This window comes from Falco rusticolus, chromosome 8 (assembly GCF_015220075.1).
Source record: "Falco rusticolus isolate bFalRus1 chromosome 8, bFalRus1.pri, whole genome shotgun sequence".
In the NCBI taxonomy this organism is placed as follows: Eukaryota; Metazoa; Chordata; class Aves; order Falconiformes; family Falconidae; genus Falco; species Falco rusticolus.
Genome location: NC_051194.1, coordinates 57,579,333 through 57,605,513, shown reverse-complemented (window position 1 = coordinate 57,605,513; position 26,181 = coordinate 57,579,333). Strand labels below are relative to the sequence as shown.

The window sequence follows — 26,181 nt, the reverse complement described above, 5'->3', positions numbered from 1 at the left end:
GCATGGAAATCAAATTTGCCCAAAGCATGCGTGCTTTCATCTTGTGTTTGCAGAGTCATTCCGGTTGGTCTTTTCATCTTTTTGTTTGTGCGTTTTATTTTGCCATTCATGTTCCTTTCAGCTTACTTAAATTTTGACCTTTCCCTCTAGTCGTGGAGTGGTGATGTTTAAATTACTTCAGGAACCCATTTTCTTCTTTTATTTATTTTTTTATATATATATATATATTTTCCCTTTCTACATGTGGGCACTCAGTGTAATATTTCCCAAGTTATTACAGTTTTTAAAAGTGTTAGTATCAGGTGTAATGATCTGTAGCCAAATACAATAGTGTGCCGTGACATTTAAGTAACAGTCTTAATTTGTTTTGTGCAAGCCTTCTCCATAATGCTCTTTGCAGCTCTAATCCAAAGGCGAGACAGTGCCGGGTCATTTGCATGTGCTACTCTTGCTTGTAAATTCTGTATATTGTTGTATTTCTAAAGGTCACCTGGTGCCAAAGTTCACAAATTGACTTACATTGCTTTTTTTCCACCAAAGACAGCCGTCATGGCTTTTGTATAATAGCACATTGAATTTTATATTTCCCCCCTCCCTTCACCTTCATTTGAACAACACAATTATAAACTTCCTTCTTTTTTTTTTTTCTTTTTTTTTTTTTATTATTATTACAAATGTCAAAGGTCAGAATTACTTGGAAGCCAGGCAAGGAGGAGGGGGGGGGGAAATAAACCACAATCCTCCACCACCATCTCCAACAACATGTAAGAGGGATGGTGTAAGAAATAGGGAATGCAAAATAGGTCACAACTCAGTAATCTCAGTATAAGGGAGGGGGAATTTTTTTTTCTTCACTTAAGTGCGAACCAAATGGGTCAAGTAATCGCAAGCGCATGCCCTAACACTAATTGACTTATTTTGGAATGATTATAACTGTAATATTTTTCTTAATGTCACTGTTTTCTGGGCTGTTGATTTTAGTGATTGCCAAGCGGTGGCATTAAATCTCTTGTAAATTTTAAATTGCATGCTATTTCTGTAAACAAGTCCCTCTGTTCACATCCTGATCATTAACCTTTGGTGATTTATATCACCGTCCTTTTTTTTTGCACAATTACTGCTGTATTGCTGTCGGAAGCCTTGCTCTTGCTGCCAAACAAAGTGTACGTAGGAAACAAAAGTGTGATTTTACTGCAGCTTGTTAAGGAAGCTCTTTTTTTTAATTATAATTCTGTTTTATTTCTCAGTGTAAATGTAAAATTATTACCTTACAGAGCAACAGTCGCAAAACTGTCTATTTTGATCCTTTTGTTATCTTTTTGAGAATGAAGTGCAAAATATGAAATGAGAGAAAATGGCTGTCAGATACTAATGTTTGGGGGTGTTCCACTTAATAGGAAACTAACTAGATACTTTTTAATGATTTGTCATTTTCTATGTATTTGCTGTTTTTTATCCCCTGGCCAGATTTTTCTTCTAATCATTGTGCGCGCATGTTTGTTGTTACAGGTTTACTGCTTGAGAAGCTTGCGATTTCATATCTACCTGTTCCTAAACTGCAACAGGGAAACAAGTGTAAAGAATTCCCTTGTGTTCTACACATAAAGATTTAAATTTTTTTAGGTTCTGTCTAGTTTGAGAAATCTTTTATCTTACTGATCAAACTAAGTATCAAAGGCACCTTGGATAAGCATATGGGAACATGTTCCTGCTGGCCATGGTCCAAAGAGTTTTGAGATGTAACATCAAAGCCAAATTCTGAAGTGATGCAAATGCATCTTTTTTTGGAAATATTAGCCCTGCTAAAAACTGAATGTTCAATATTTTCCGTAGCTTCGCATCTTTGAGCTGGTACCCTAAGCCTTGGTGTGAGAGCCAGAACGGTGAGGCATGCAAATGTTGAGTTAATAAGCATTGTAGTGTATTAAAAGCCACATGTTTAGATAATTATGCCTTCAAAAAAGAGAACGATGATAGGAAATGGCAGTCCAGAATAACAAATCTGCTTTGGCCTTCAGTGCATGCTCGATCAATTGCCCTTACGCCTTTTTACAAACCAAAAAAATATTTCCATCCTCTACGGTCCCTTTTTTTAAGGCTTGATCTAGCAGGTAGCCTCTCCAATAATTTTTAACACCCAACCTTTTATTTTTAGGTCTTCTGTATGCTTCTAGGTAGCAAAATCTCTGATTGAGATGGAGAAATCTGCAGCTCAGGTGCTGCAACTGTTTTGAGGATGCTTGGCAGAAGCAGGTACAGGGATGGTCCCCAGCATGGTGGGTCTCTTACACTCACACAGGGTCACCTTTGGCTGTACACCCTGCAAAGCTGAGTCCTCCCTGAACGTGGCTCCTCTCTCTTGGCTATTTGGTAGCAAAGATACTGCGTTACTGATGGGTCTGTCGCCATCGCACAGGGGTGAGGAAGGGTAGGATTTTCACCAAGGCGGCTGGGTGTAAGCCCACACCTGCAGGGCTCTTAACATCTGAGGGCAGAGAGAAGCGGGGCATTGCAAGCTATGTCCTTGGCTGCTCCTTCATCAGTTTTGTATGATTGCATGTCTTTAATTTTAGAGCTTGCCTAAAACTCTTAGTTTTCAGATTCTAGTTTTTTTCTATAGGGATCCACCAGCAAATGAAGAAGTCCCACCTGCTTCTTATTGCAGGTGGCCAAGCTTTAAGCAATCCTTTGATTCTATAGGGGAAAAGTGTGCAGTATCAGTGTGTTAAACTTCAAACAGACCCCGCTCAGGTTTTAAGACAAGCTAAAGTCACTTGTAGCACGTATCGTAGCAGTATTATTAAAATACAGAATTATTTTTCCTGTATCAGCAGATTTGGCCGCACAGAGGAGTATCGTTATGACATTAAATGGCTGTGCTTTGCATGCTATGGTTTAACATGCATAAAGATATTAAATCCTCATGTTTCCACTCTTCATGGTTACGTATGTGACATGTTGAGTGCGGCGTCAGAGTTGCCAGGCTTTCACGGAAAATTTTGGTTTCGCATAATCATTAAGTCCCAAACTACCTTTTGTTTAAAAGTTAGAGATCCCGTGGTGCCGTGCCTCTGCAGAAAGTTCGCTTTTGCTGACGGTGGCAGACGGAGGGGGAGGCTATTCAGAGCACCCGAGATCAGCTCTGCCCAGCAGACGCGGCTTCGCAGCACCTCTCGGTTAAGCAAGTTTTTCAGCTTTGAAACACGTATCATTTAAAAACTAAACCACGGGCTTGAAATGTGTTAGGAAACACCTAATGTAAGTGTAGGCTCACGTACTGTATGAACTGAATTTTAAGATTACTTCATGGATTTCTTCAATCCATGTCGCTTTGGCATCCAAATAGAACAACAAGTACATATGGCAGGGGGGCTTGGTCCCTTGAGCTAGAAACCCGCCTTTCATCACCAGTTTGTCACTCACAGGGAGCGATATAAAACAATACTGCTGAAAAATTCTTCCAGTGGAACACAACCTTTATCAAGAGCTGTGGGCGACCGATAGCAGAGCTATATTGTCCTGATAGGGTTGATTTTCAAAACTAATTAGATTTAGACACTGGGTTTGGAAAGGGGAGAGAAGTATTAGCATAGTCATGCCCAGTGGGACATGGCACAAATATTTCCTTAATTGAAGCTGCTAATAAACATACTTGTCTTCCAAGTTACCGGGATAATTTACACCGAGTGGCAAAACGTAATGATAGTTAACATTCTATAGCGTGTAAATAACACGTGCCTTTGTTGTAAACAAATTGTATATTGCAAGCATCTAATGTTGATTGCTAGGACACCTCGGCAGCTCTTCATTCTCACCCTTTTGAGAAGATGAAGGGTTATTAAGGAAGGGTGCTTGAGTGGACGCAATTTTTGAGAGAGGGAGGCGGGTGTGATAGAAAGGGAGTTTAAATAGGTCTCAGCGTTACTTGAGGCAGGCTTGACTGGGTTTCAGGCTGTAACCTCAGCTCTTGAAGATGCTTCATGGCTGTTTGAAATACGCCATTGAGAATCTTTTGGTTGTGCACTTGACTTCTTGTTTCTGGAAAGTGTTTCCTGCCTGAGTGGTATCATCCGCCAGACGTGCACGGTGAGTTACTGTTAATTAGCAGCAGCACCAGGATCCTCTGATGATGACTACATTGGGCAGAGATGCAAATGCACAATGCGTCACCTAGTGAAAGAGGCTGGTTGGCTCAGAAGCTAGAAGATCTAGTTTTATTTCTGATTCTGGCAAAATGTTTGTGTGAGCCAGTGAGAAATGCTCTAAGCCTGGCAAGTCTCTGTTTTGTATCCGTGAAAAAACAGAAATATTTTTTTGCTTAAAAGCAAGCTTTTGGGATGGGTGGAATTTCTGACTGTAGAGTGCCTGGCGGAAAGGAGCCCTTGTCTTCCATTGATTTCAAACTGTGCTTGTGGTTACCCATCACTGGTGCAAGGTGTCGGTGGCTATTTAATGCAGTTCCTAATATTGCGAATAAAAGGTGTGGCAAGTGGAAGTCGTGAACAAACTGACACATGCATACCATTTAGAACTGCTCTTAGGGGATACCAGGAGGTGTAACTGCTTCTGGAGATGTGTTTTCCCTACATTTTAGCAGACTTAAAATTGAGTTCTCTGGAACAAGTTACAGACTAATTGCATCCTGTAGTTATTTTCAGTGTGGTTTTCTAAATCTAATCTTGTTACAATACAATAAACACAGGCATCGGTACAGGAACGCAGTGAGACCATGCCTAAATGTTTGTTTTCCCTTGCACAATCCTTTGCTTCTAAGAAATTGTATATCTTTTTTTCCATAAGTGGGTGGGCTGTAGCAATGTCTGCCTTTTGGCAGAGCAAAATAGATGTTAACTTGAGTTAAATGCAGTAACTTTACTATGAGAAGATAATGGCAAAAACAGTATGTGCAACATAAACCATGGTACCATGTAGCTTCTTGGAAGTGGTGTGATGGGTATGATGGTGTGGTGGTTTTCCCAAAATTCACTGATTGCATGCCCACTTCCATTTAAGAAAAAAACCAAACTCGTATGCTGTAGGTTCCATATCATCATAATCTTACAGTTTCAGCTCATTTCCCATCCTAGCCACTCCTTCCCACTTTAAAAAAAGCAAAACAAACAACAGCAGCAGCATTTTAGACATCTCCTGTTGATGATAACTTCCAAATGGAAATCAGTTGCAGCCATTCTTTGCACTTTAACCCTTTGTCTGCTGGCCTTCCAGGAAATAATTGATGACTGATTGGCCCATTAACCTTTTAAAAAAAAAAAAAGTTTGACAGCCTGGACTTGTGTAATGAGGAGGGATTCCTAGTGAAATCAGGTTGATGGCTGAGTTGCTTGCCCCTGAGGATGCAAAATTAGCCCCACGGGACCTCGTCTGCATAGAAACTGGACACAATTAGTGTAATATCCAGTGTTATTAATGTAGTTTGGAGTAATTGGGCAGGTTGATTTCGACAGGTTGATGGTGCTAAAATACTATTATAGTGGACCTTTCTATGAATAACTGTTAAACATGGAAAACTGTTTAATAAAATTTTGTGATTGGGCTCACAGGGATTTAAATAGCACAACCTATAATTTTACTGAAGAGTAAAAGTGAACAATTTCATTCTGCCACCTGAATTTTCCTGTTGGTGTATGTGCTGGTTAGGGAGATACCCATTTGCTACTTGTCTTTTCTAGGCATTGTCCTGTGGGTTAATGTGAAGCAGGCACTGCCGCTTTGTTTCACAATTGTGCTTGCAAAAAAAAAAAATTTCAGTGTATTTAAGCAGAAAGCATATTATTGAATGCATCTTCAACTGGCACAGTTGCTTTTCATCTGAGCTTTTTAGGGAGTAGACCTGAAGCTTCAGTGGATATCAGAGAGTGAAAGCTTGTATGTTCTTAATGTATCATCAGCAGTGACCAAGTTTGCAGCTCACTTACTGCTGAAGTCAAAATGTCCTTCCAGCCCAGCCTGAAAACATGCTGCGGCCCTTGTAACCCATGGTGGGGCTGTACGGGGACAAACTCGCCAGTGTGTTACGTGGACTTTGTGAACCAGAGCCACAAAGGCTGTGTAAGGTCTTTACAGCTTTTGTCACAGTGTCAGCTGGTCACAGCAGAAAAGGTCAGGAGATGAAACAAGGGAGCCTCTCCTTTGGGGAAAGAAGACTTGGCGTATAAAAGAGCGACCATGGGAAATGGCTGGAGGTGTTTCCTGAATTGCAATCCAGTCGACTGAATAGCTGGGTTTGTGTCTTCTGCCATAGGTCTCCATAGCAGGGGAATAACTTTGTGCAGCAACTCTGGAAAGCAAAGCTTGCAGAAGTACTGCTGCGAGGACAGTATTGCAACCTCGCTTTTAGATGGTACGTTGCCTGAATTGCAGAGTCTATTTCTCATGGCCCTTCTTGGGCAAACCAGCTCCATGTACGTGATCAGGATTATTGGCAAAGAGGATAGGAGAATTCAGTGGTGCTGCAGCTTGATTGCCTATACTTTTTTTTAAGGTCTGGAATTGTAATGCTGGAAAGTCACCTGGTACTTAAATGCTGGAATGAACTGGCGCAGTAGGAGAGACTCTCTAAAGATACACCATATAGACTTGTTGAGTGTTAGTTACATACTGTCTGTTCTTGTTATGCATTGAGAAGTCAGCCCTGCCAGCATGCTGGAGAAGTCTCCTCTCGTCCTCTTCTGTGCTTTTGCATCCCTACAGGGCCTCCTCCCTGTTTAAAAAGGTGGCATTGGGAATTTTTAATTGGAGGTGACAAAATCACTGTTTTCCCTAGTAGACGGCTCCTTCAGCTTATACCAAACCTTTGGCTTACATAGAAGTGGTATGGTGTGTAGGCAGGGGAGAGAGGTGCGGGGCAAATACGATGCTGCCTGGCGCGGAGCTGCGAGCAGAGAAGGGAAGGGCTGAGGGGGAAGGGCATGAGGAGCAGAAAATGGAGTGAGGCTGGAAAGGGTCTTTCTGTTGCTGCATACTGCGGGATCCCTGCCGTGACGATACGCGTGCCTCAGTACCGCCTGCACTGCATCACTTATGCAGGAGGCTGTTCTGAACATGCAGCGACCAGCATCTGGAAATCCTGCTTTAGTAAGCCTTCAGGCGTACAGAGTTTTATCACTTAAGAACCATTGAAAGGCCTAAAAATGATGAATTTCCTAAACGGGACTCTGCAGGGGGCTGCTTCAGGTGGGATTCAGTTTTTCATGTTCTCTTCCTTCACTGTCATTCCTGTTTTCATCAACGTGTGCATAACTGCAATGCCTGTACCTGCCCCCACTGACCACATGCTGTACCACTTCTATGGAAGAAGACCATAACTGTGCTGTCCTACAGGAGACGGCGCGCAGGACTGAACGTAACTTCCTTTGCTGTTGAGTAGTTCCTCCTACATTTTCCTCATAAACTCTTGAAAGCTTTGTGTGATAAATGTGGGGTCTGCCATGATTTATTCATACCATTTTGGATAATGATTCTACCTGTTGGGTTCTAACACAGTGTTGCTAAAACGGAAAAGCAGCTGTTGCGTCATTTCTCTTAGCTTGCTTTTCCCATTTATCCCACACACTTTTTTCAGTAAAACTGCTGTTTCAGGTGCCCTCATGCACCTGGAAATAACCTTCATCTCCGTGTTTATTCTCACTTCAAGGCACGCAGTAACCTTCTGCTGTTCTTTGAGGCATCATTAAAGCAGTGTAGGCACTGGCCTTGCTAGCGTGGAGTTTATCAAAGAAAACCAGTTGTCCCACAAGTTGAGAAAATGACTGCCAGTGAGCAGCAGTCCTCTCTTTAAAGCTAGTGCTAGATTTGTCACTTATCTTCCCATGCTTATGGATGACAAGGTAATACAGGAGTTCCATGGCTCTGAATATATAATAAGTCATTAGCAGGCAAGTGAATGTAAATGCTCTTTCTAAAGCCCATTATGGCTGATGTTCACCAGAACTTTGTGCTCTATTGTTCTTTCCCTTTCATGCTTCATGCCTGCCCTTCCGAAATTCACTTGCTCTCTTTCAGCTTCCTTGATTTTTTTAATTTGACGTTGGTGTCCCATGTGTAGTTAAGAGTGTGTGTCCATTTATTTCAGTTCTGACGGTATTTTCATGTGCTGCGGTCCTCTGGCCTGAATACTTGTCCTTATACTCTAGTAGCCCTAAGGATATTTCACTGACCCTTTCTGCTAGCTTCTCACATCATTTTCTCATCTCCTGTGTCGAACGTGAATGTTGAATAGGTTGAACTGATTTTAATCCTGTATTATAACCCAGTGTATTTTTGCTGTAGACAAGAGAATGTACACATCTGCTTTTAATGTATCTGTGCATGTAAAAAACTGCTGGAAGGAGGAGGGTAAATTGGCACATTTGCTGTATTGTCAGCTCTTTATAGTCCATTCATCTTTTTTAAGTTATTTTATAACACACTTTGATTTGTACATTATGTAGCTCTTAGTACCTCAGGTTTAAATCTAAATGATGCTTGTTAGCCACTTTGTGTTCAACAAAGGTATGGGTTCGATACCAAACTCAAAAATGCACACAGGAACTGAATATTTACCCGAAACAGTACTTTATCTGTGTAACATTTCGAGAGAAAAAGCAGCGGATCCGCAGGTCTTTTTCAGATGCATTGTGCAACTGCAGGGTAGTTGGGTGGAGCTAGCCTCAGACCTCAGGTGTCCAGGGCTGCGTTTGCTCGTTACATTGCAGAAATACTCATCAAGCAGGATTGCTTAGGCCTAGCTATTGGTATCCTGAAACTTAATCTTTTCTTCCTATTGCATGTGTTTTTTTCAGAACAAGAGGAAAACTTTGAGTTTATCATCGTCTCTCTCACCGGCCAGACTTGGCACTTTGAAGCTACCACATACGAAGAAAGAGACGCGTGGGTACAAGCCATAGAGAGTCAGATCTTGGCCAGTTTACAGTCATGTGAGAGCAGCAAGAACAAGGTACGGCACACAGAGTCATGCTGAAAATCAGTAACGGGTGGACGATCATTAAGGTGAAAGCAAAGTCAAGAACTCTGAACTGTAAACCTGTGCTCCTGGAGACACGCGTGCATTACGCACACGGCAGAGCAGTAGAGCTGCAGGCGTATCTCGGGTATTTCAAGGCAGCTGGTGCTGTAGCCTGTTGTACGGCTTATTTTTTACAGCAATTGGATTAATGGGGTTCCTGAATTACCTTTCTTGCCTTCAGCATTGCTCTTAAAATTTTAGCTGAAACCTGGGGCTAAGTCATGGCCCCTTCCTACGGGGAAGTTGGTCACTGGGCTACTAGTCACTAGCGGTGACCAGTGTAGTCCCTGCTGCAGGTTCACGTTTGGTCAAGCTGGAGGTCTGCAAGAAGGCCCCTTAGGAAAAGCCTGTGTCGGAGAAGAGTGCTGGCAGACCCCAAATCCAGCATTTTACTAGTCAAATCTCTAGTAAAGCCCCTGCATGGTAAAATCTAACTACACATTCTGGTTGGCTTAACCTTAAGTGCGTAGTAGTGTTCAGCCATGGGATTCTGCCATGATGAATTAATATAAATCATGGAAACCAAAGCGTATGTGCAGTTTCCTCTTCTTTAATTACACCGAATTAATTTTTTATGGTTTTCTGCCTTAACTAATGTAACACAAAGCAAATCCCGAAACAGTTCATCAAAGCTTTTTGGGGGAAGAAGATCATGGCCTAAGAGGAACAGGCCTTCTGCCTCGCAGTGCTTTCATGTGATGACGGAAGTAATTTGTTCTGCTTTCCTGTCAAAGTAAACGTTTAAATCTGAAACTTCTTCAGCCATTGCTCATTTTTGGAAGAGCAGGAGATCTTCTGCTTCTTGAGTCTCTGCATCTGCAGACTCTTCACAGCTAGAGAGCAAGGTGTTCGTGGTAGTCGACGGGGAGAAACGGGCAGTGATAGTTCAGACATTACCCCCCTGTCAGTTGTCTTTAATGATTTTATATTGCAAGGAGGAGACTCATATTTTCAAATTAATGCAGCCTTTCATTGCCCTGATCTACCAGACTAGATCAGACACCAGTAGCTATCATCATCATTATCATATTTTCCACTTCCCATTTTGTTTAAAAAAATTATTTATTTCAAATATGTATTTCTGAGATAGAGAAAAATCACTGCTTACGTGTTTTCTTGCCTCCCGTGGGTTTACACATTCTAATATATGTGTTAAGGGAACACAAAAAGCGAAATTTCTACACTAACACCTATATAAAAACACTCACATAAATGAGGGTAAAGAGTAACTGGTAAGTGGCTCAGAGGTATTTTATTTTTTCGGTAAAGTATTACTGAGGTTTCAAACATGTCAGAAGAATTAGCTGGAATAGCAAAGTGCAGTTCCTTGGGCAGGTTTGTTAGGTGGCCCGTTGACAGGTCAGGAGGACATATCTCCACATGACCGTACTTAAGACCTGGTTCTGATCCAGCTTAAAACAGTCCATTGCAAAGAGTCCAGAAGTTTCTCCAGCTGATGGTTTTCTTCTTAGAGAGCCCACAAGTCAGTTCAGTTGGATAGAGCCGAACTACTTGTACGTCATGCCAGTCTCTCCAGGTCCAAGTAGGGGTCATTGGCAGGTCATCATGGAGGGAATTTAAATGGGAGCTGTCTGATTAAATCTGACCTTTCGATGATAAAGGGGTTTCAGCTGCTTTTGCAAACCATCCCTTAGTCTTCATTAACCAAAGCATATACATCAATAAAAGAAATTGATTTTATAAAATAATATTCTTATCTAATTTATCTCAAGAAGCAAACCTATGCTGTGACTACTGTTCTTGTGAATAGCAGGGTTCATTTTCAAGCTCAATTTTCTTCTGTGCAGTCTCCCCACTTGTTAGAATCAAGGCTGGAAACCCCAAAATGCTGGGAGCTCCTGCACAGGGTGAAGAGAGCCCTGGGAGAAATCCCGAGCTGTCCAGAAACTTGGGAGAAAAGTGGAGTCTCTGCTTGACAGGCATGGACTTGCAGTGCTTGGAGTTGCCAAAGGATCACTGTTTCTTGAGAGGCAAACCAGAACTTGAGGTTCCTTCATCACATTCATTCCATCTTCAATCTTAGCAATTCTAAGCTTTAGGTTTTGCCATTTGTTCAGTCAACAGTTGTCATGTCTAATTTTATTATGTTCTTATTTGTTGTTTATGCATTTGTTTAAACCTACACAGTCCCGCCTGACGAGTCAGAATGAAGCCATGGCCCTTCAGTCCATAAGGAACATCAGAGGCAATTCCCACTGCGTGGACTGTGAAGCACAGAGTAAGTACGGCCACAGGACTTCAGAAAATTGACCTCTTCTCCTTGGCTAAGATTTCTGCTTGACCAAGGCTTAGCTGAACACCTGCCATGTCTTTTTTGGTATTACATCCCATATGTTGTTTGCATCTTTCTTCTTCATTATGGAGTTTGCTTAATCAGACTTAGTTTATGTTAATTTATACTTAATAGATGCTGTGTCAGATGCATCCTGATCTTTTCCCCTTGTTTCACCTGCCACTTTAATTGTCAGCATTTCTTTATTTGCCTTTGAAGAAAAGGCAAAAGTCGTTTGCTGTTTGATATCGGTTACTTGCATTTTCCTCATATTTTGCCCATGTGCTATAGTAATATTTTCAAAGAGGTAGAGCTTGATTGGTGTATTTTTGTTTTGTGTTTTTTTATTTGTCAGAAGATACCAAAGACGGTGCTCATTATATCTGGATACTAGAAAACCGATTTGGAAATTTTTTTTTTCTCCCCTTTGTGTTTCTTTCCCCCCCCTCCTTTTTTTTTTTTATTTTTTAAAACATATACTTAGTGTTCAGAAAAGTGTTCTTGAGAATACTTTGAGCTGTGGTTCACCTCACTAACCCTGGCTAAGGTCGTTATTCTGGTGCTCTTTAGTTCCAGGGGTTTGCAACAAAGCCACAAAAAGGAAATAGTCTTGCTCTAAAGCAATTAGTTGTAGAAGCAGAAAAAGAACTTGTGCATTTTTATATCTTTGATAATGGAAAGTCAGAACTTTTCTTGTGATTTTTACATGTGCTTAAAGTGGAAAAATGGTCATTTATTTTCCTTCAGGTATAATTTTAAAAAAAAATAAAAAAAGACTTGCTGTTTAGGATTTTGACTACTGGTCTAAGCCATTCTAACATCCCAGTTAACTGTAAAATAAACATTCATACAGAAGTGCAAGTGCTTTTGCACGACTAATTTGCTGCCTGTATAGTTAGCAATTCAGTTGATTTGGTCATCCACCAAACAAACCTATTATCCCCTGCTTCACCCTTAGAAGGCTTGAAGGGGAAGATGGTTGGAACATTAACAGACATTTAGAATAAAAAATACTTTTCTGCACCATGAAAAATCGTTTCACATACAGACTGGTTTTAGGTGCTTCTTTTGTAAACTGTCAGACATTCGTATGCTGTCTGTAGGACATGGAACAAGAACAAAGGCAGCTGCCCTGTCCCCGGCGGTTCAGCACGCAGGGATGTGAACCCTGGCTGAACAGGCTTTGAGCACCAGGACTGGGATGCTGTCAAAACAGCTTGTTGACCTGCTGGAGGGAGATCCCAAAGAGAAATCTCACAGGGTCTTCTCACAAACAGAGGGAAATAATAGCAACATTGATAAATTAAGGTCTTTACATTCCACTGGCTAGTAATCCAGCATGTGATAAACAAGGGGAGATGTTGGTTTGGCTGGTATTTTAACATACGCAGCCCAAAGCGACTCTTTATTTTTTAGTGTTCTTCCACACTGACCTGGTCAATGTTCAGATTTACACCAAAGCTTTGATAGAGTTCAGGTAAAAGGCATATAAGATGCTGTGCTGTATATGAGAAGGACAGGGTCTTCAAGTGACCTAGATGTATATTTAGCTCATTTGAAGTACTCACTGCTGTCAGTGAGCAGACCACGATGGCAGTGTTACTGATTTCTGCTCCAGTCTGTCTGTACAGCTGTGGGTGGCATTTTCCTAGACCCTGCTAACTGGTCACCCAGGCAGAGGGGGGACTTGCGACCCCTTCACTGCAGACGACTTCCCACGCCCACCTGTGTCCTTCTGATGTATCCGTGATCCATTTCAGCTCTGCCCAGAGCCCACGCTATTCCCAAGGTGTATGTTTCTCTCCCCAGACGTGCACGTACCCCAGTATTTATGCAGCCAAACTAGATATTTAGTCAGGAAGATGATTGTGCAAGTAAGCAGCACATTCCCTTCCGTGTCCCCCCCCCCCTCCTTTTTTTTTCCTCCATTTCAGCCAGGTTGGTTTTGATCCAGATTGCTTCATGGATCAAGCTGGCCATGTGTGCATGGTTGCCAGCAGGAGGGATGTGCCAAGAACATGTTGCTGGGACAGGGCAGGGTGGGACTGCCCTTTCTGGCAACACCTAATGCTCTGTTGTGTAGCTTGGAGGGGGGGGCGATTTTGGAATCTCAACTGGAACCCCTCGTTTGTATTCTTGGTGATGATTTATATCCTCTTGGATTATCCTTGCCATTTGGCCTTCCTAATTCTAAGGCCGCTGTCATTCCTTTTGAAAAATTTGAGATATTTCCAAAGCAATGTTTCTTAAAATGTAAACATGGATATGAGGTGTACCTCAGTCTGCTGCTTTTTCTGCCAGACTTTGTTGTAATTTCTTCTCTCCCTTTCTGTCCTGCCTGGGCAAGTCCTTACCCCCGGAGCATTTAGCATTACAAACACCAGCACTCTTGTGGAAAGCTTACGTATTTTGCATCTTCACAAAGCCAGATGTTTGGGAGCAAAGGAATATGAGATGTTGCTGTCCCTCAGCTCTATTCAAGAGCCATCAATCTTCCACTTCAGAAGTCTCATTCTTCCTCTTTCTAGAGCTCTTTGTCTTTGTAGCACTTCACCGCAGCACTTTGTTTCACCAGGGAATTTCTGCCTTGTTGTATGTTAATCAGCAGCAGTAGTACCAGCAGCATCTGTGTGCTGCCAGCCTTCTGGCCTTTGGCGGTCTCAGACTTCAGTTTTTCAAAAGCCTTTTATTTAACGTTCCCATCCCAGAGCAAGAAGTGAGACAAAGTGCTCTTAGGTGCTGGAGTTTTTGCCCAAGAAGATCTCATTTCATGTTTCAGAAGGAAACTGATGTTGCCTTTTCCCAAAGCATTGGAGTCCCAGTGCTGACTTTGGTCTGGAGAAGCAACTGAAGATGGTCTGATTGCTTAGGCAAACGCAGCTGAATTTCTGCCCCTGAAGGATTTTAGCTCTCCGAGCCTTACTACTGAAAGAGCAGGTGAGAGGGTAAATGTGAGTCACTCTTTCAAGACACCTGGAAAGCATGGAATGTCAGGTCTTCTGTTCTAGAGGAAAACAGGGAGGGCTTAAAGACAGAGTGTCTCATCATGAGCTTTCCAGTCCAGGTGTCTAATAACTTACTGTGGTGTATTTTGTATTTGAGAGCTAAACACTGAAGTAATAATTTGAGTGACCCTGGCAAGCCTACCATAGCCAGCACAAGATTCAATTTTATATGCAGAACAGACTCAAAGAATGGGAAAGATATGAACTTTTCTCTCTCTTCTGCTCAGACTTGGCCTTCACTCCTGCTTCTTCTTTCCCTGGCTCTTCTGCTCCTCCCTTTCAAGATTTCTCTGCTCAGCCCAGAGCTATCTTACACATGCTGAGCTCATGAGGATTTAGCATAGCAAAGCCTTTCACCAGCCACCTCGGGTCCAAAGGGATGAAGGAGACGTCGGAGAGGGGTTATTCTCCTAAAAGAACTGGTCCAAGAGGTTTCACCTTCAAATGATCAATCTGACTGAGGTGCAAGTCAAAGTGAGGGGGAGGGTTTTGGAGAAGAAAAGAGCTAAGCACCTTTAATACGGACAGCTGAAAACTGTAATCTGGATATACTTAGTGGTGTTAAAAAGCCCATATTTTGTTTGACAAATTGTAAGTAAGCCAAAGAGAGGAAAACAGCTTTATAGCATCTGTAGCTGCATTGAATGGGCTCTTTTTTTTTACCATCAAATCCCAGATGCATGCATACTGGAGAAGAGTCTGTTACATGCTTGTAAATAATCTGAGCATCCTCCAATTTAGAATTACTCTTAGCATCAACAGGAAAAGGGAGCTGATTTTTTTGTCATCTTCTTGGGAGAAAAAAAAAATAAGAAAAAAACAGCTTAAATAGTTAAGCTTTACTAACGACTGGTGGTTCTTTTTAGTATAAATTGGTGATAAAAATCTTCAGGCGTGAGATTTTGAAAGTGCTCAACTACATGTGGCAAGAGGAAGGTGCAGACAGGAGCAGTGAATTGCAAACAGGGACAACCCTGAGCATGTAGTTTACAACATCTTGCCTTAATTACTGGTGGGTAGTGACTTCTGTCATCTAGCATACATCCTTTTGAGAATAATTTTTCATGTGCACATGCAGAAGCACATGTCCTAATTGACATCATGTCAGTTTTTTCCCAAAATCCATCGAATGCTGCCACTTGTCCAAGCTCCACATTAAAGCCCCATCTTGATACACGTTATCCAGTGATAACCAAGATCAACAAGTCTGGTTTTTCACTGGATGTCTGTAATGAGCTCAACACTTGCCTTTCCTGGTTTTCCACCTTCGAACTCAGCTGTGTGTTGTCAGATTTTTTAAATTTAAAATACTGTCTTGTCAAAATTTCATGTAACTTCATGGTTATCGCATTGGTGGATTACTTCAATCGTACCAGCACTGTCAATTTGAAGTAGGTGAATATTTTAAAAATGTATTCAGTAGAAGATAAGACTAGATGTGCTTCAGGTATGCAGAGATATTTGCGAGGCAGGTCAGATCCTTAACATCAGTTCTGTTAGAATAATTGGAAAAATAGAAATCGGTATTTTTTCTCTTGCTTCATTCTCCGTTTGTGCCTCTTTGGGCTCATTGTGCACTTTATTTTTGTGAAGATAACCCTGGCCTTTTCAGGTCAGGGACAGAGATTTCATTCAGAGTCACAGTTTGCAAATTTAAAATTATTATCTGTTGTGTTTAAGCTTTTACCGACAAATTCGTATTTCAGGTTTTTTAGTGTTTCAGATATACTACTGCTTCCCCCACTGGTGAGACACCGAAACTGGTGGAGGTAACCTGAAAAAATAGGCAGGAAAGGAGTTTGTCACAGTTGTCTTACCAAGGACTTGGAAGGCATGGCAGGAGTTTTGTCTCGCCTTATTTTTTAGAGATCTGAAATGCTGTATATTCCCAGTATAAGATCTGGTATGGACAGGAACTTTTTAAACAAAAGATGTGGTTTTCTGCTCAAGTGAAATAAGATGGAGAATTTCTCTTGTTGTGAAATTTTTTAGATTTCTAAGGACTCACTGAAAAATGTCAATCAATGCCTTCAATGAAATGCAGGACTTTGAAAGGAAAGCAGATAATTTTAGTTACATATTTTTTGTCCAGACGTGACATGCAAAGAACTAGGAAATTTTTTGTTTCCACATATTTTGGCTACCAAAAATAACTTTTCAATTTTGGATTACACAAAATCAAAATGACTCTTTAGATGAAATTTTCCCAAATGGAAGGGGACGCTGGAAATTCATGTTCTATCTGCTCTAGATTTTATTTAGATTTGAATAAAAATTGCCTGCCCTCTCAATTAATCACCATTTTCTTGCTTGGCATTTGTGATAGCCTACTAGTTCTTCGGGAGGCCCAGGGTAAGGCGAGAAGAAAAGATCTGACAGCAGGGGGGGAGGAAAAAAAAAGCCACCAAAAATTCCTCCCATCCATCTTTCACTGCATTTGTTAAAATGAATGTTTGTTGGAGAGAGGGAGATTCATACAAATCTAGATTTAAATAACACAGGACAGTGACAAAAAGCGAACCATCTTGGGAAATGACTTTGAATTTCCCAGCTTTTGTCAGGTTTGCCGCAGCCTTATCGTTTGCGGGGTTATTTTTTGTGTGTGCGTGTGTGTCGGTGGAATCCTTCTGGCTCATACACTAAAACTGGGGCTGTTCAAAGTGTCACATTTTCATCTTAGCGCTTATCTCCCTGATCTTAGAGATGAAAACATACCCCATAGTGTGTTAGATGTAAAAGCCATATGTAGGTGATGATATAGATGGTTATTAAGAGAGTTGATGTAGTTAGCAACAGAGATACTGTATCTAGTCGCTCTTTTTTTTTTTTTTTTTTTTTCCTCCTTTTTCCCTTGTAATTGGCTACAAGTGGCTCTAGATTCCCAAGGAGGGGCTTTCTCCACTACTTCATCAGCTGCCTGCCACTGCGTTTGTATTTTCTTTGTTTCTTCTTTTCTCTCTTAAATCACATGTTTCTTTTGACTCGAGGTGGAATGACACAGCTTTTGAGATCCCTCCACGGTATTTTTTCACTCTCTGAGGGTTTCTCAGGAGGGTTAGTGTCTCCACAAGGCAAAACTGACCCTACTGGAAGCCCTCCCAGGACAGGGCACATGCATTTTTTTGCCCCCAGAGCCAAAGTCTTTATCCACAAACATTAACCAGAAAATTTTATGTAGGTGTTTTGTTGTGCTAATCGCTTGTGTCACTTTTCTCATAGACCCTGACTGGGCCAGCTTGAATCTGGGAGCCCTCATATGTATCGAATGCTCAGGTATACACCGCAACCTTGGCACACACCTCTCCCGGGTCCGCTCTCTCGACCTGGACGACTGGCCTATAGAGCTCATCAAGGTGATGACTTCTATCGGGAACGAGCTGGCAAACAGCGTCTGGGAGGAGAACAGCCAGGGCCATATGAAACCTTCATCAGACTCCACAAGGTAGGCCTGCTTACTCCATCTCACCGTGGCATGCGGCGGGTGGCGGGGAGTATGTTGTACTACAGGTGGCCAAGGCTGCGAGCCATGAGTACATCAATCCTCGTTTGGGCCTTTCAGTTAGAGGCAGGAGGGCGTTGCAGCGTTTTGCAACATGGACTTTTAAAAAATTCTTCCTTGGAGTACGCCTTGTAAAAATCCTTACGTGTATTTATCCTCACTGCATGCTCAGGAAGAACGTGTGCCAGGGCAGGGGGTGTCCAAAGTTGAGTGACCCCGTTACTTTCTCACTCTTGTGAAAGTTTCCTCAGCAGCTCTACAAATTTTTTGTTCAACTGACTGACCAACAAAACCAGCGGGAGACTGAAACCTCCTGGCTGGTTGTTCCTCGATCTAAATTATACTGTCATGCATTGCTTTTGTTTCAGGCAGCTGCAAAGTTCCTGGCTCTTGGACTATCAGTTTGTGATTAATAATCTGCCTTCAGTAGTTCAGGCTTTCCCAGGAATTTGGACCTGGCCATCAGGTCTTTCGGTTCCCATCACGGCTGTTGGAAGTCCTGCTCACTGTGGACTTGCTTACTTTTTTTTCATCTGATCTATGTGAACCCGTAAGTTGGTGGGGGTGTGCGTTTCCTATCACAACAGTATTTTACCAAACTCTTATAGCTCAGCACAGTGAAAAAGTCCTTTCTGCGATACGTTCTCCTACCAAAAGCTAAAGGGGTTTTATGCTTCATTTATCTGATCAGTGTCTAAGAAAGACGTTTTGAAAATACTTCCCTGATATTAGTAGATGTGGGATGTAAGTGCTACTAGTTTTAACTAACATATTGGCTTGGGGGCAGCAGGGTGACCTTTGGCAGGCTGTGTTTCAGCACCAGGGGGTTGAGGCAAGAGAAGGACCTTCTGGACTACCTTGCACAGCTGGGCCGACCTTTGAAGTTGCCTTCAGAAGTGCATTATTATTGTCTTAGGGGTTGCTCAGCCTGCATCTGAGCGCCGCTCGGTCCCCAGGTAGCAAATGGCACGGTGGAGGTTTAGCTCTGGGTGCTTGCCTCCTTAATATGAGAGAAATCAGAGGGAATTATATTCTGATTTGATGTATATCTCTGGGCCCTGCTTTTTTCCAGTACTAGATGAAGTGAAACTATAACCTGGGAGCATATACCTGGTCCACCTCCTACGGTGTAGGAGTAGGTTTGTACTGTTGTCTGTAATAAAGTCAACTGTTTCTTATTGCATTATTTCGTTAGCACTGAAAAATGAATTTGTGGTGCCACCTTTGGTTCATCTTCGAGAATGAAGCCAGTACATTAATCAGGCTACTTAGATGAATGACTGTGCATATAAAAATGTTCAGGGGGACCTACACAGAGGTTTTGTTCCTGCCTTAACTGTATGTCTGCTGTATATGTGTATATTATTAGACAGCTAATGTAATGATTTCATCAGGTGGATTGAAATCAACTTACTGCTGCCTTTGTCATTAGTATTGCTTTAATCTAGAGATATTGGATTGTCGCACCTAACAAAATACATGTTGCTCCTTACTAGTGAGGTGAGTTGGAGAGATACCTCAGTTCTAAATACTTAAAAGGAAAAGGCTTACACGCAACTGGATTTTTGTTCTTAAAAAAAAAATAACATTATCTTAATATGCGTATAAGAAAGACACTATCATGAAAAATCTAAAATACATGTGACTGTGATGAAAAGAGAGCCATCTATTTGATTTAAATAATTCCGGGTTTTATGTTTGGAATTGAGTTTTACTTACAGAAAATCAACTTTGTTCTCTTTGTATTTCATGCTCAGGGCTTATTTTAATTCTTCTTTGTTTCTGTACATCGTTACGTTTATATTCAGCTGCTTATGTGTATCAGTATAACTGCACTTTCTTTCCTGACCTATAACATTTTTGGACAAAAAGATTCATTTTATAAATATCTATTTCCAGCTCTGTGTCCAAGTGCACACTTATGTGATAGAAGAGCTGCTAGAAAATGTAGAATTAAGATTATGTGAAAATTTTCCCAAAGAGCAATTGTAATCTTGCTTTGCCGCTCACATTTTTTCTGCTGTTTGCAGCAGGAGCTGAAGTAGTATTTTCCACATAAATATCTGGAAAGGTCTGCCTTTTCAAAGTGTGTGCCTCCTTTTGTACTTTACTTTGGTCTCTACTAGCATGATAATCCTTCTGTCCAAGTTGAGGCAAGAAAGTAAGTTCTTTTAGATGGAAGTTGTGCGTTCCATTTTCTCACTGCTGTTTGCAGTCTTGCATGAGGTATCCGATCAGAAGCAGCTACAATGGGCCGGAGGTGGGTTTCGACAAAAACCCCTTTTTTTGTTGTTGAGGGACTGAAGGTGGAAGAGGCAACTGAAGTTGAGGTACTGGAGGAAGAGGCAAGAAAGTGAGCAAGTAGGAATGTGTTGGGGAGCCGATTTGGAGTTCTGGTGGAGGAAGGATGGAGGGAGTCCCAGGATGTTTGGAGATGAGGGAAGAAAGAAGCATTCAGAAAAACTCCTTCTGAAGGGGAAGAGAGCTGAGCTGGTGTTGGGAGGCTGTTCCTGCCCATGCTGGTGAGCTCTGGCATCAACCAGGGTCTGAGAACCACCGTGTGGGGAAGCTCACACACTCAGTGAGCTCCTGCCTTACAGAGTTCTCACCAAAGCCCCATCAGGTGGCAGAGGGAGGTACTCTCATATTTTCCTCCCAAGTTTCTCCTGAACTTTTTCATACCCCAGTTCCCTCGCACAGCCCCACTTACTACATCTGTCCTACGTAGTGCTGCCATTTTCAGTTACGCTTCCTATGCTCACTAATCCACCCTCCATGGCTTCCCACACATTTGCTCAGACCTTCAGGCTGTGCCTGCAAAGAAAGTGTTGGAAACGCAAGAGCAGGAGATTTCTTAACCGTTCCCTCAACTGCTCAAAGGCTTAGCACAAAGCATCAGTAAAAGACCTCAGATAAATACAATCTTCTCACACGTTTCTTTATGATAGATGTATCTCTTAACTCTCCTGCCTCTGCTGTGCCACCCCCGAAGCACCAGAAGTTGTCAGCACAGTGATGGACCCTCTCTTAATAGGGCCTCCTTGTAGAGGGGACAGACATACGTGGGTTTCACCATTTCGTGTTGTGCCTCTCTACTGGAGACGAAGCCATCAGTGGAAACCCACATGTTTTCTCGGGTCAGAAAAAGGCTTATTGGCTGCTCCACAGATACTGAGTGTGTTGGGCTGGGAGGCTCAAGGAGCATTCATGTGCTGGACTAAAAGGAACCTAGAAGTCTTGACATAGCTTCAAAAGAAGTCCCTTCAGCTCGGGAGGAGTTGGCACTGATCACTGAGCCATCGCAGTGGTATCCCATATGTTTCTGTTGTGCAGAGGGAAGAGTGGAGAGACCCAGGGAGACTGATATTTTACAAGAGGGATTGCCAAATGGCTACTCCAGGTCACGGCGTAATTAAGGAGTCTTACTCAGGGAAGCATCACCAATATTTCTAAAAACAGAGCTATGCCAGGCTGTGAGTACAGCTTGTATTTTTAATTTTGTACGCTTGAAAATGAGATAAACATTACCCAAGTTAAACCACCTCAAGTATACCGTACCGCTGTCCTTGTCTACTCCACTCCAGTTCATCTCAAACTCTTTCTCCGAGACAGGCATGGGGCAAGATAAACCTGATGGTGTATTTTGAAGGTCAGAAAGGCTTTCAGATTGGAGGGTGTGAGCTCAAAGCCTGAGAATTTTGTAGCAAAAGGCATTACTCCTGTTACTTTCACCAAGCTTTTATTGCCCAGGTATGTCCTTTAATGTTAACACGTGCCAGGTCTCGTCAAGCCTGAGCAGCAGGTTATAAAATAAGCAGATCTCCAGGTCATTCGGTGCCTCTGGATCAAAATCAACACCTTGGATGGCCTCTGGCATTGAACTGGACGGCAGCGCAGGTTATGGGAGCACAGGTGCAATGGGATCCCCAAGGAAGGAGCGTAGAGTAAAGCAGGAGCGTGAAGCAAAGTTCAGACGCAGGGTGTTGACGGGATTTTGGGGAGGAAAGAGGAATAAACACGAGCTCCTGGTGAGCAGGAGAAGTTGTCGAAGCAGCAGAAAACCCAAGCATGGGCAAACAAGTGAATGCAGAAGGAGACCAGCTGGCCTCTGAGCGGTGGTGTCTGTGGGTCCCTGATTAGGTCAGCTTTGGAAGGCTGGTAATTGGTTCCAGCAATTACCAGCAGCCCTGAGAACCGCCGCTCAAACTTCGGGAGCCCTGTGACAAATTGAAGCTGACTGCTGGTGAAGGAGTATCGACTTCCCATTTCTAAACAGGGGGATCATTAGTCAAGAAAAGCATCTTTTAATTACTCGCAGGAAGAAAAAAAAAAAGAGGGGGGGGGAGGAAAGATCTTTCAGTATGGATCCTGCAACAACTGCCTGTTTTTTTCCAAGTGTATTCAATATTAAATTTATTGTCTTGGAGGGGAGGGGGTGAGCAGGGAGAGTTTGCCTGCGGTCCCTCCTTCAGTAATGCGGGTTTAATTTGGAGTGAGAAGTCAAATTAGAGTAAATCAATGTTGCGACAATTAACTGGGTCTGGGGATGAGATCAGGATTTTCCCCTCTAATTGCTATTGATACTGTGTAAGCACACTCTTAAAACATCGATTTGGAGCAGTGCAACGCAGGGGTAGCCCGGTGGGGCAGGGGCAGAACTGCTCCATGGAGGAATGTCAGAGCTGTTGGTAAAGCTGGTGTGAGGCATCCACAGCGTGTTTGGCCCAGGCCTTTTGCACTGGTACATAGGTCTCCTAGCAGATATTTAGCCACCTTCTGGACATGCCTCACATGGTTTACTTTCTCCACATAATATTCTTGCCTATATGGCTTCGGGTTTGCAGATTTGCTTGCCACCATCAGCTTCCTAAGATGATGATGTCCTTTTCCAAGTGAGACGAGCTGCCACCATCTCTCTGCCCGCTCCAGGAGGTGACTAGCTACTCCCTGGCCCTCACCCTCTTTCTCTGAGCTCCCAAGGTCTCCATCTCCATCTTGCTGGGAGGGATGTTCCAGGAACAAGGCCACCTCCACCAGCTGGAAGCTGCTGGCCCGGAGGAGGGAGGGCAGTGTCATATCCAGGCACCATCCCAGCCACGTTTTTTGTTCTGCTGCTGACGTGATGCTGAATGTGTGCATTAGCTATGTGCAAACGTTATAGGGCTCCATCATCTCTATGTCTTTTTGAGAATATTCATAAATAGGAAGAACCTCCATCAAAAGTGTCTTTTTAAAGCAAGGGATGAGCGGTTAGTGGAAGCTCAGGTGCAGTTCTAAGCTCTGCCGAGGCAGCCCTGGGCAGCAGCTCTTTAAATGGAGCTTGGAGGTTGGAGCATCTGCTGCAATTTTGCTCAGGTTGTCTGTTTGCATAGCAGTCACCCTGTTTATTCTGGTTACCAAAGGTTATAAGAAAATAGAGAAGTTCTTAATGCTGCCTGAGAAGTCTGGAGTTAGAAGCCAGCAGTGTCAGGAATTGACTTTCACCTTCCAACATAAGATCCAGTTTGATCCCTCGCTCACTAATGAACTGAATTTAATGGTGTCAGAAAAAACATTATGCAGCTTGACTATATTTAGCAGACTTTTACAGTATAAGCTGAAGCCTGGCTTGCTGGTTTGAGGCTAGCGTCAGCTATGCTGAGCGTGCGCTGGTTTCTGGGGGGTAACTGGGGAGTCACTTCTATGAAAAACGGTAAGCCGTGCCTTCTATGAAAAAAATTAAACCATGCCTCCCTTATTTCATAAAAAATATTATTCCTTCATTATGGATAGCACAGATAAAGGGCAAGCCCAGGGAAACTGAGTAGTTAAGATCCCGGGTTCATATCCTGAATCTTGTAACGATGCTCCGTTTCATCTCTCTCTCATTTCTTGTTCCTTTTGGCCATCAGATTGCTGTTATAGTCCTGTTGGTCTCCGATTCCTGGTATAAGGCCGCAGCGTTACAAATGGGGCCTGGGGGAAGGAACATCAGTACCTCTCTATCTGCGATTGTCAGGTCTGGTTTCTTAGCGGTTCTTGGCCTGATGAGGTCAGTGTTTTGTGCCTTTTGAATGCTCCTCCATGCTTGACACCTTTCCCATTTCAGGGGTGGGGGAAGGGTGTTTATAAAAATAAATTAAAAAATAAAAAAAAAAAAAAAAGATTTTATTGTGAAGGGCTGACCAGAACCCATCTGCAGTTGGGTGGCATCTGCTCCCCACATGTCACTTCCCTCATTAACAAGCAATTGAATTAATTAAATGCTACTCAGAACACGCATAACAAGCTACCGGCAGTGTCCAAATTAGCACTGATAATCAAGGATGATTTCCTTTATTATCCTGCTAAGTGGTGTGCAGGCTCTGATCTCCCTGTCTGCCCTCATCTATTTACATACCCCCAGCTTCTGCCTTTAGAAGCTGAGGTTATCTTACCTAGTTAATTTGCCACGATCACCAAGCATGGCGGATTGATATTCCTGCCTCTGCTGAAGCAAACCCCCTCCTTTCTCCCCCTTTCCTTCCTCCCCAAGCCTGGTCCTTTGTATCTCAAGCTCACTGATAAATTAAAAGCCACCCCTGTGGTCTCTCAAGTGAGTAATAGAGGCAGAAATTTCATTTTGCAACTGGCTGATTTAATGATCCAAAGGGTAATTAATGGCCTGATTATCTTAATGTTAAATATGTCCGGCAGCAATTACTGTGACCTCCCGCTTGTCAAGGTCCAGGCTATGCTCTTCTTTCAATTAAGTTCTCTGGGGCTTAATGGTATGAATAAACTCCTCTGATTCTATCATTCCGGACTCTGAGATTTAAGCGAGCTAGGGGCTCGTTTGGAGTTTTAATCAGCCCGTCTTCTACTTGAGCGATCAGAGTTAACAATTATAACAAGGACAGTTTAACTTTCTTTCTCCCCCCTCCCCCCCCCCCTTTATATTTTTATTTTATCTTTTTTTTTTTTTTTAAGCGCTTGGAGGGAATTTTGTTGGCTGCAGCGGCAGCTTTGCTAGACTAGTCTCTCCCTATATAAATTATCATGTGAATGCCGCTGTTTTTCCATTTGACAGGCTTAATTAATTGGCAGGAGCGCCCAAAAATGACAGTGCCACTAATTGCAACTCCAAGTCCATTTCTGTCATTGCGGCACGCTTGTCAGCGGGCATGCCCCACTCCTCGCCGCGGCCGGAGTTTGTTGACGTTTTCCATTTCGGTTTTCACATCTTGTCGGGGAACGTGATGGGATGTGATAGCCCAAGATGTGCCTTTGGGTTTTCCAGGCATGCAGTTTGTGTGCAAGAATGACATTTACTGCCAATAAAGTTTAGACAGCTGGGCTTCTGCCGACCCAACAGCTGCTAGGGGACTTGAGGTTTGACTTAAGATATTTCAGCAAGTCCTATGAACGGGGGAGACTTTGGGAAGGAATTAATAAAAAGGAAAAAAAAAACCCAAACCCACCAATAAACCCTGAGAGTTGTAACTCGCTCCTGGTCTTTTTAGTGGCTGAACTACACTGAACGGCACATCTCCCAGTGAGCTGGAGTTCTATTAGCTCTGTTTTGGACAGCAGATATTTCATAAAGATAATGAGGAAAATGTATAAATTATTAGTTATAACAGTATTGCGTTTTCAAACGCACACATAAATAAAAAGACTGATTCATTGCTGCCAGTAAACTAAAACCTTTCCCCGTATGGCTGTAGAAATGAACTGATTCTGACATGCTAGATTGCATGCTTTCAGATCAGAGTAATTGTAATTGTTTTAAAATTAAATTAAAAAAAAAAATAAAATTTGTCACTTACCAGTAGCTTCCAGGAAATGCATCTAATAAGAATAACTGAGGCAAATGAAACGCCAGCTTGGGTGGCGGCTGGTCGGATTTCACCGTTTGGAGGCCTCAGAAGCTCAAATGCAATACTCCAAAGATGAAGGTTGGTAGTAGTACCGTCTATTTTATTGTCCTTGTTGCTGCTTGGCAGACCTTGTCATCCAGGAGCTGATCTGGTAAAACACCGGTGCCTGTACAGCGGCGTGGGAGATGCCTGGATGATTGAAAATAAAAACAACAACAAAAAACCCCTCGGCCCCAGTTGTCCAAGTTAATAAGCGCTTTAGATAAAATGCTCTCTGGTTCAATTTGCGTGTTTCTTGTGTGCAAATCTGTCTTTGATAAAAACCCAAACACTTTGTAAACAGAAGCCTAGTTTACAATTATTATAATCATTCTCCTCGTTGCCTGTGAAAGAGAAACCTGCAAAGGAAGTATTTCTCTCTCCTTCTGCAGTGCATTAGAGCATTTCTTAAAAAGCAGAGATGGAAAAGACACAATACTGATCTTTTTTTTAGATTTAAATAACATAAGTACCACTATTAA

General features: G+C 42.5%; 1 protein-coding gene across 9 annotated transcripts in view; it reads left to right on the top strand.

Annotated features, from left to right (window-relative positions):
- The window catches only part of AGAP1 (ArfGAP with GTPase domain, ankyrin repeat and PH domain 1), a 382,678-nt gene that overhangs the window by 327,454 nt on the left and 29,043 nt on the right, over nt 1-26,181 (top strand). For all 9 annotated transcript variants that reach the window (XM_037397858.1, XM_037397852.1, XM_037397857.1 and 6 more), the window contains 3 exons: nt 8,802-8,956; nt 11,174-11,264; nt 17,543-17,765. In XM_037397858.1, coding sequence (XP_037253755.1) covers nt 8,802-8,956; nt 11,174-11,264; nt 17,543-17,765 — 469 coding nt within the window. The remainder of the gene's footprint in view (nt 1-8,801; nt 8,957-11,173; nt 11,265-17,542; nt 17,766-26,181) is intronic.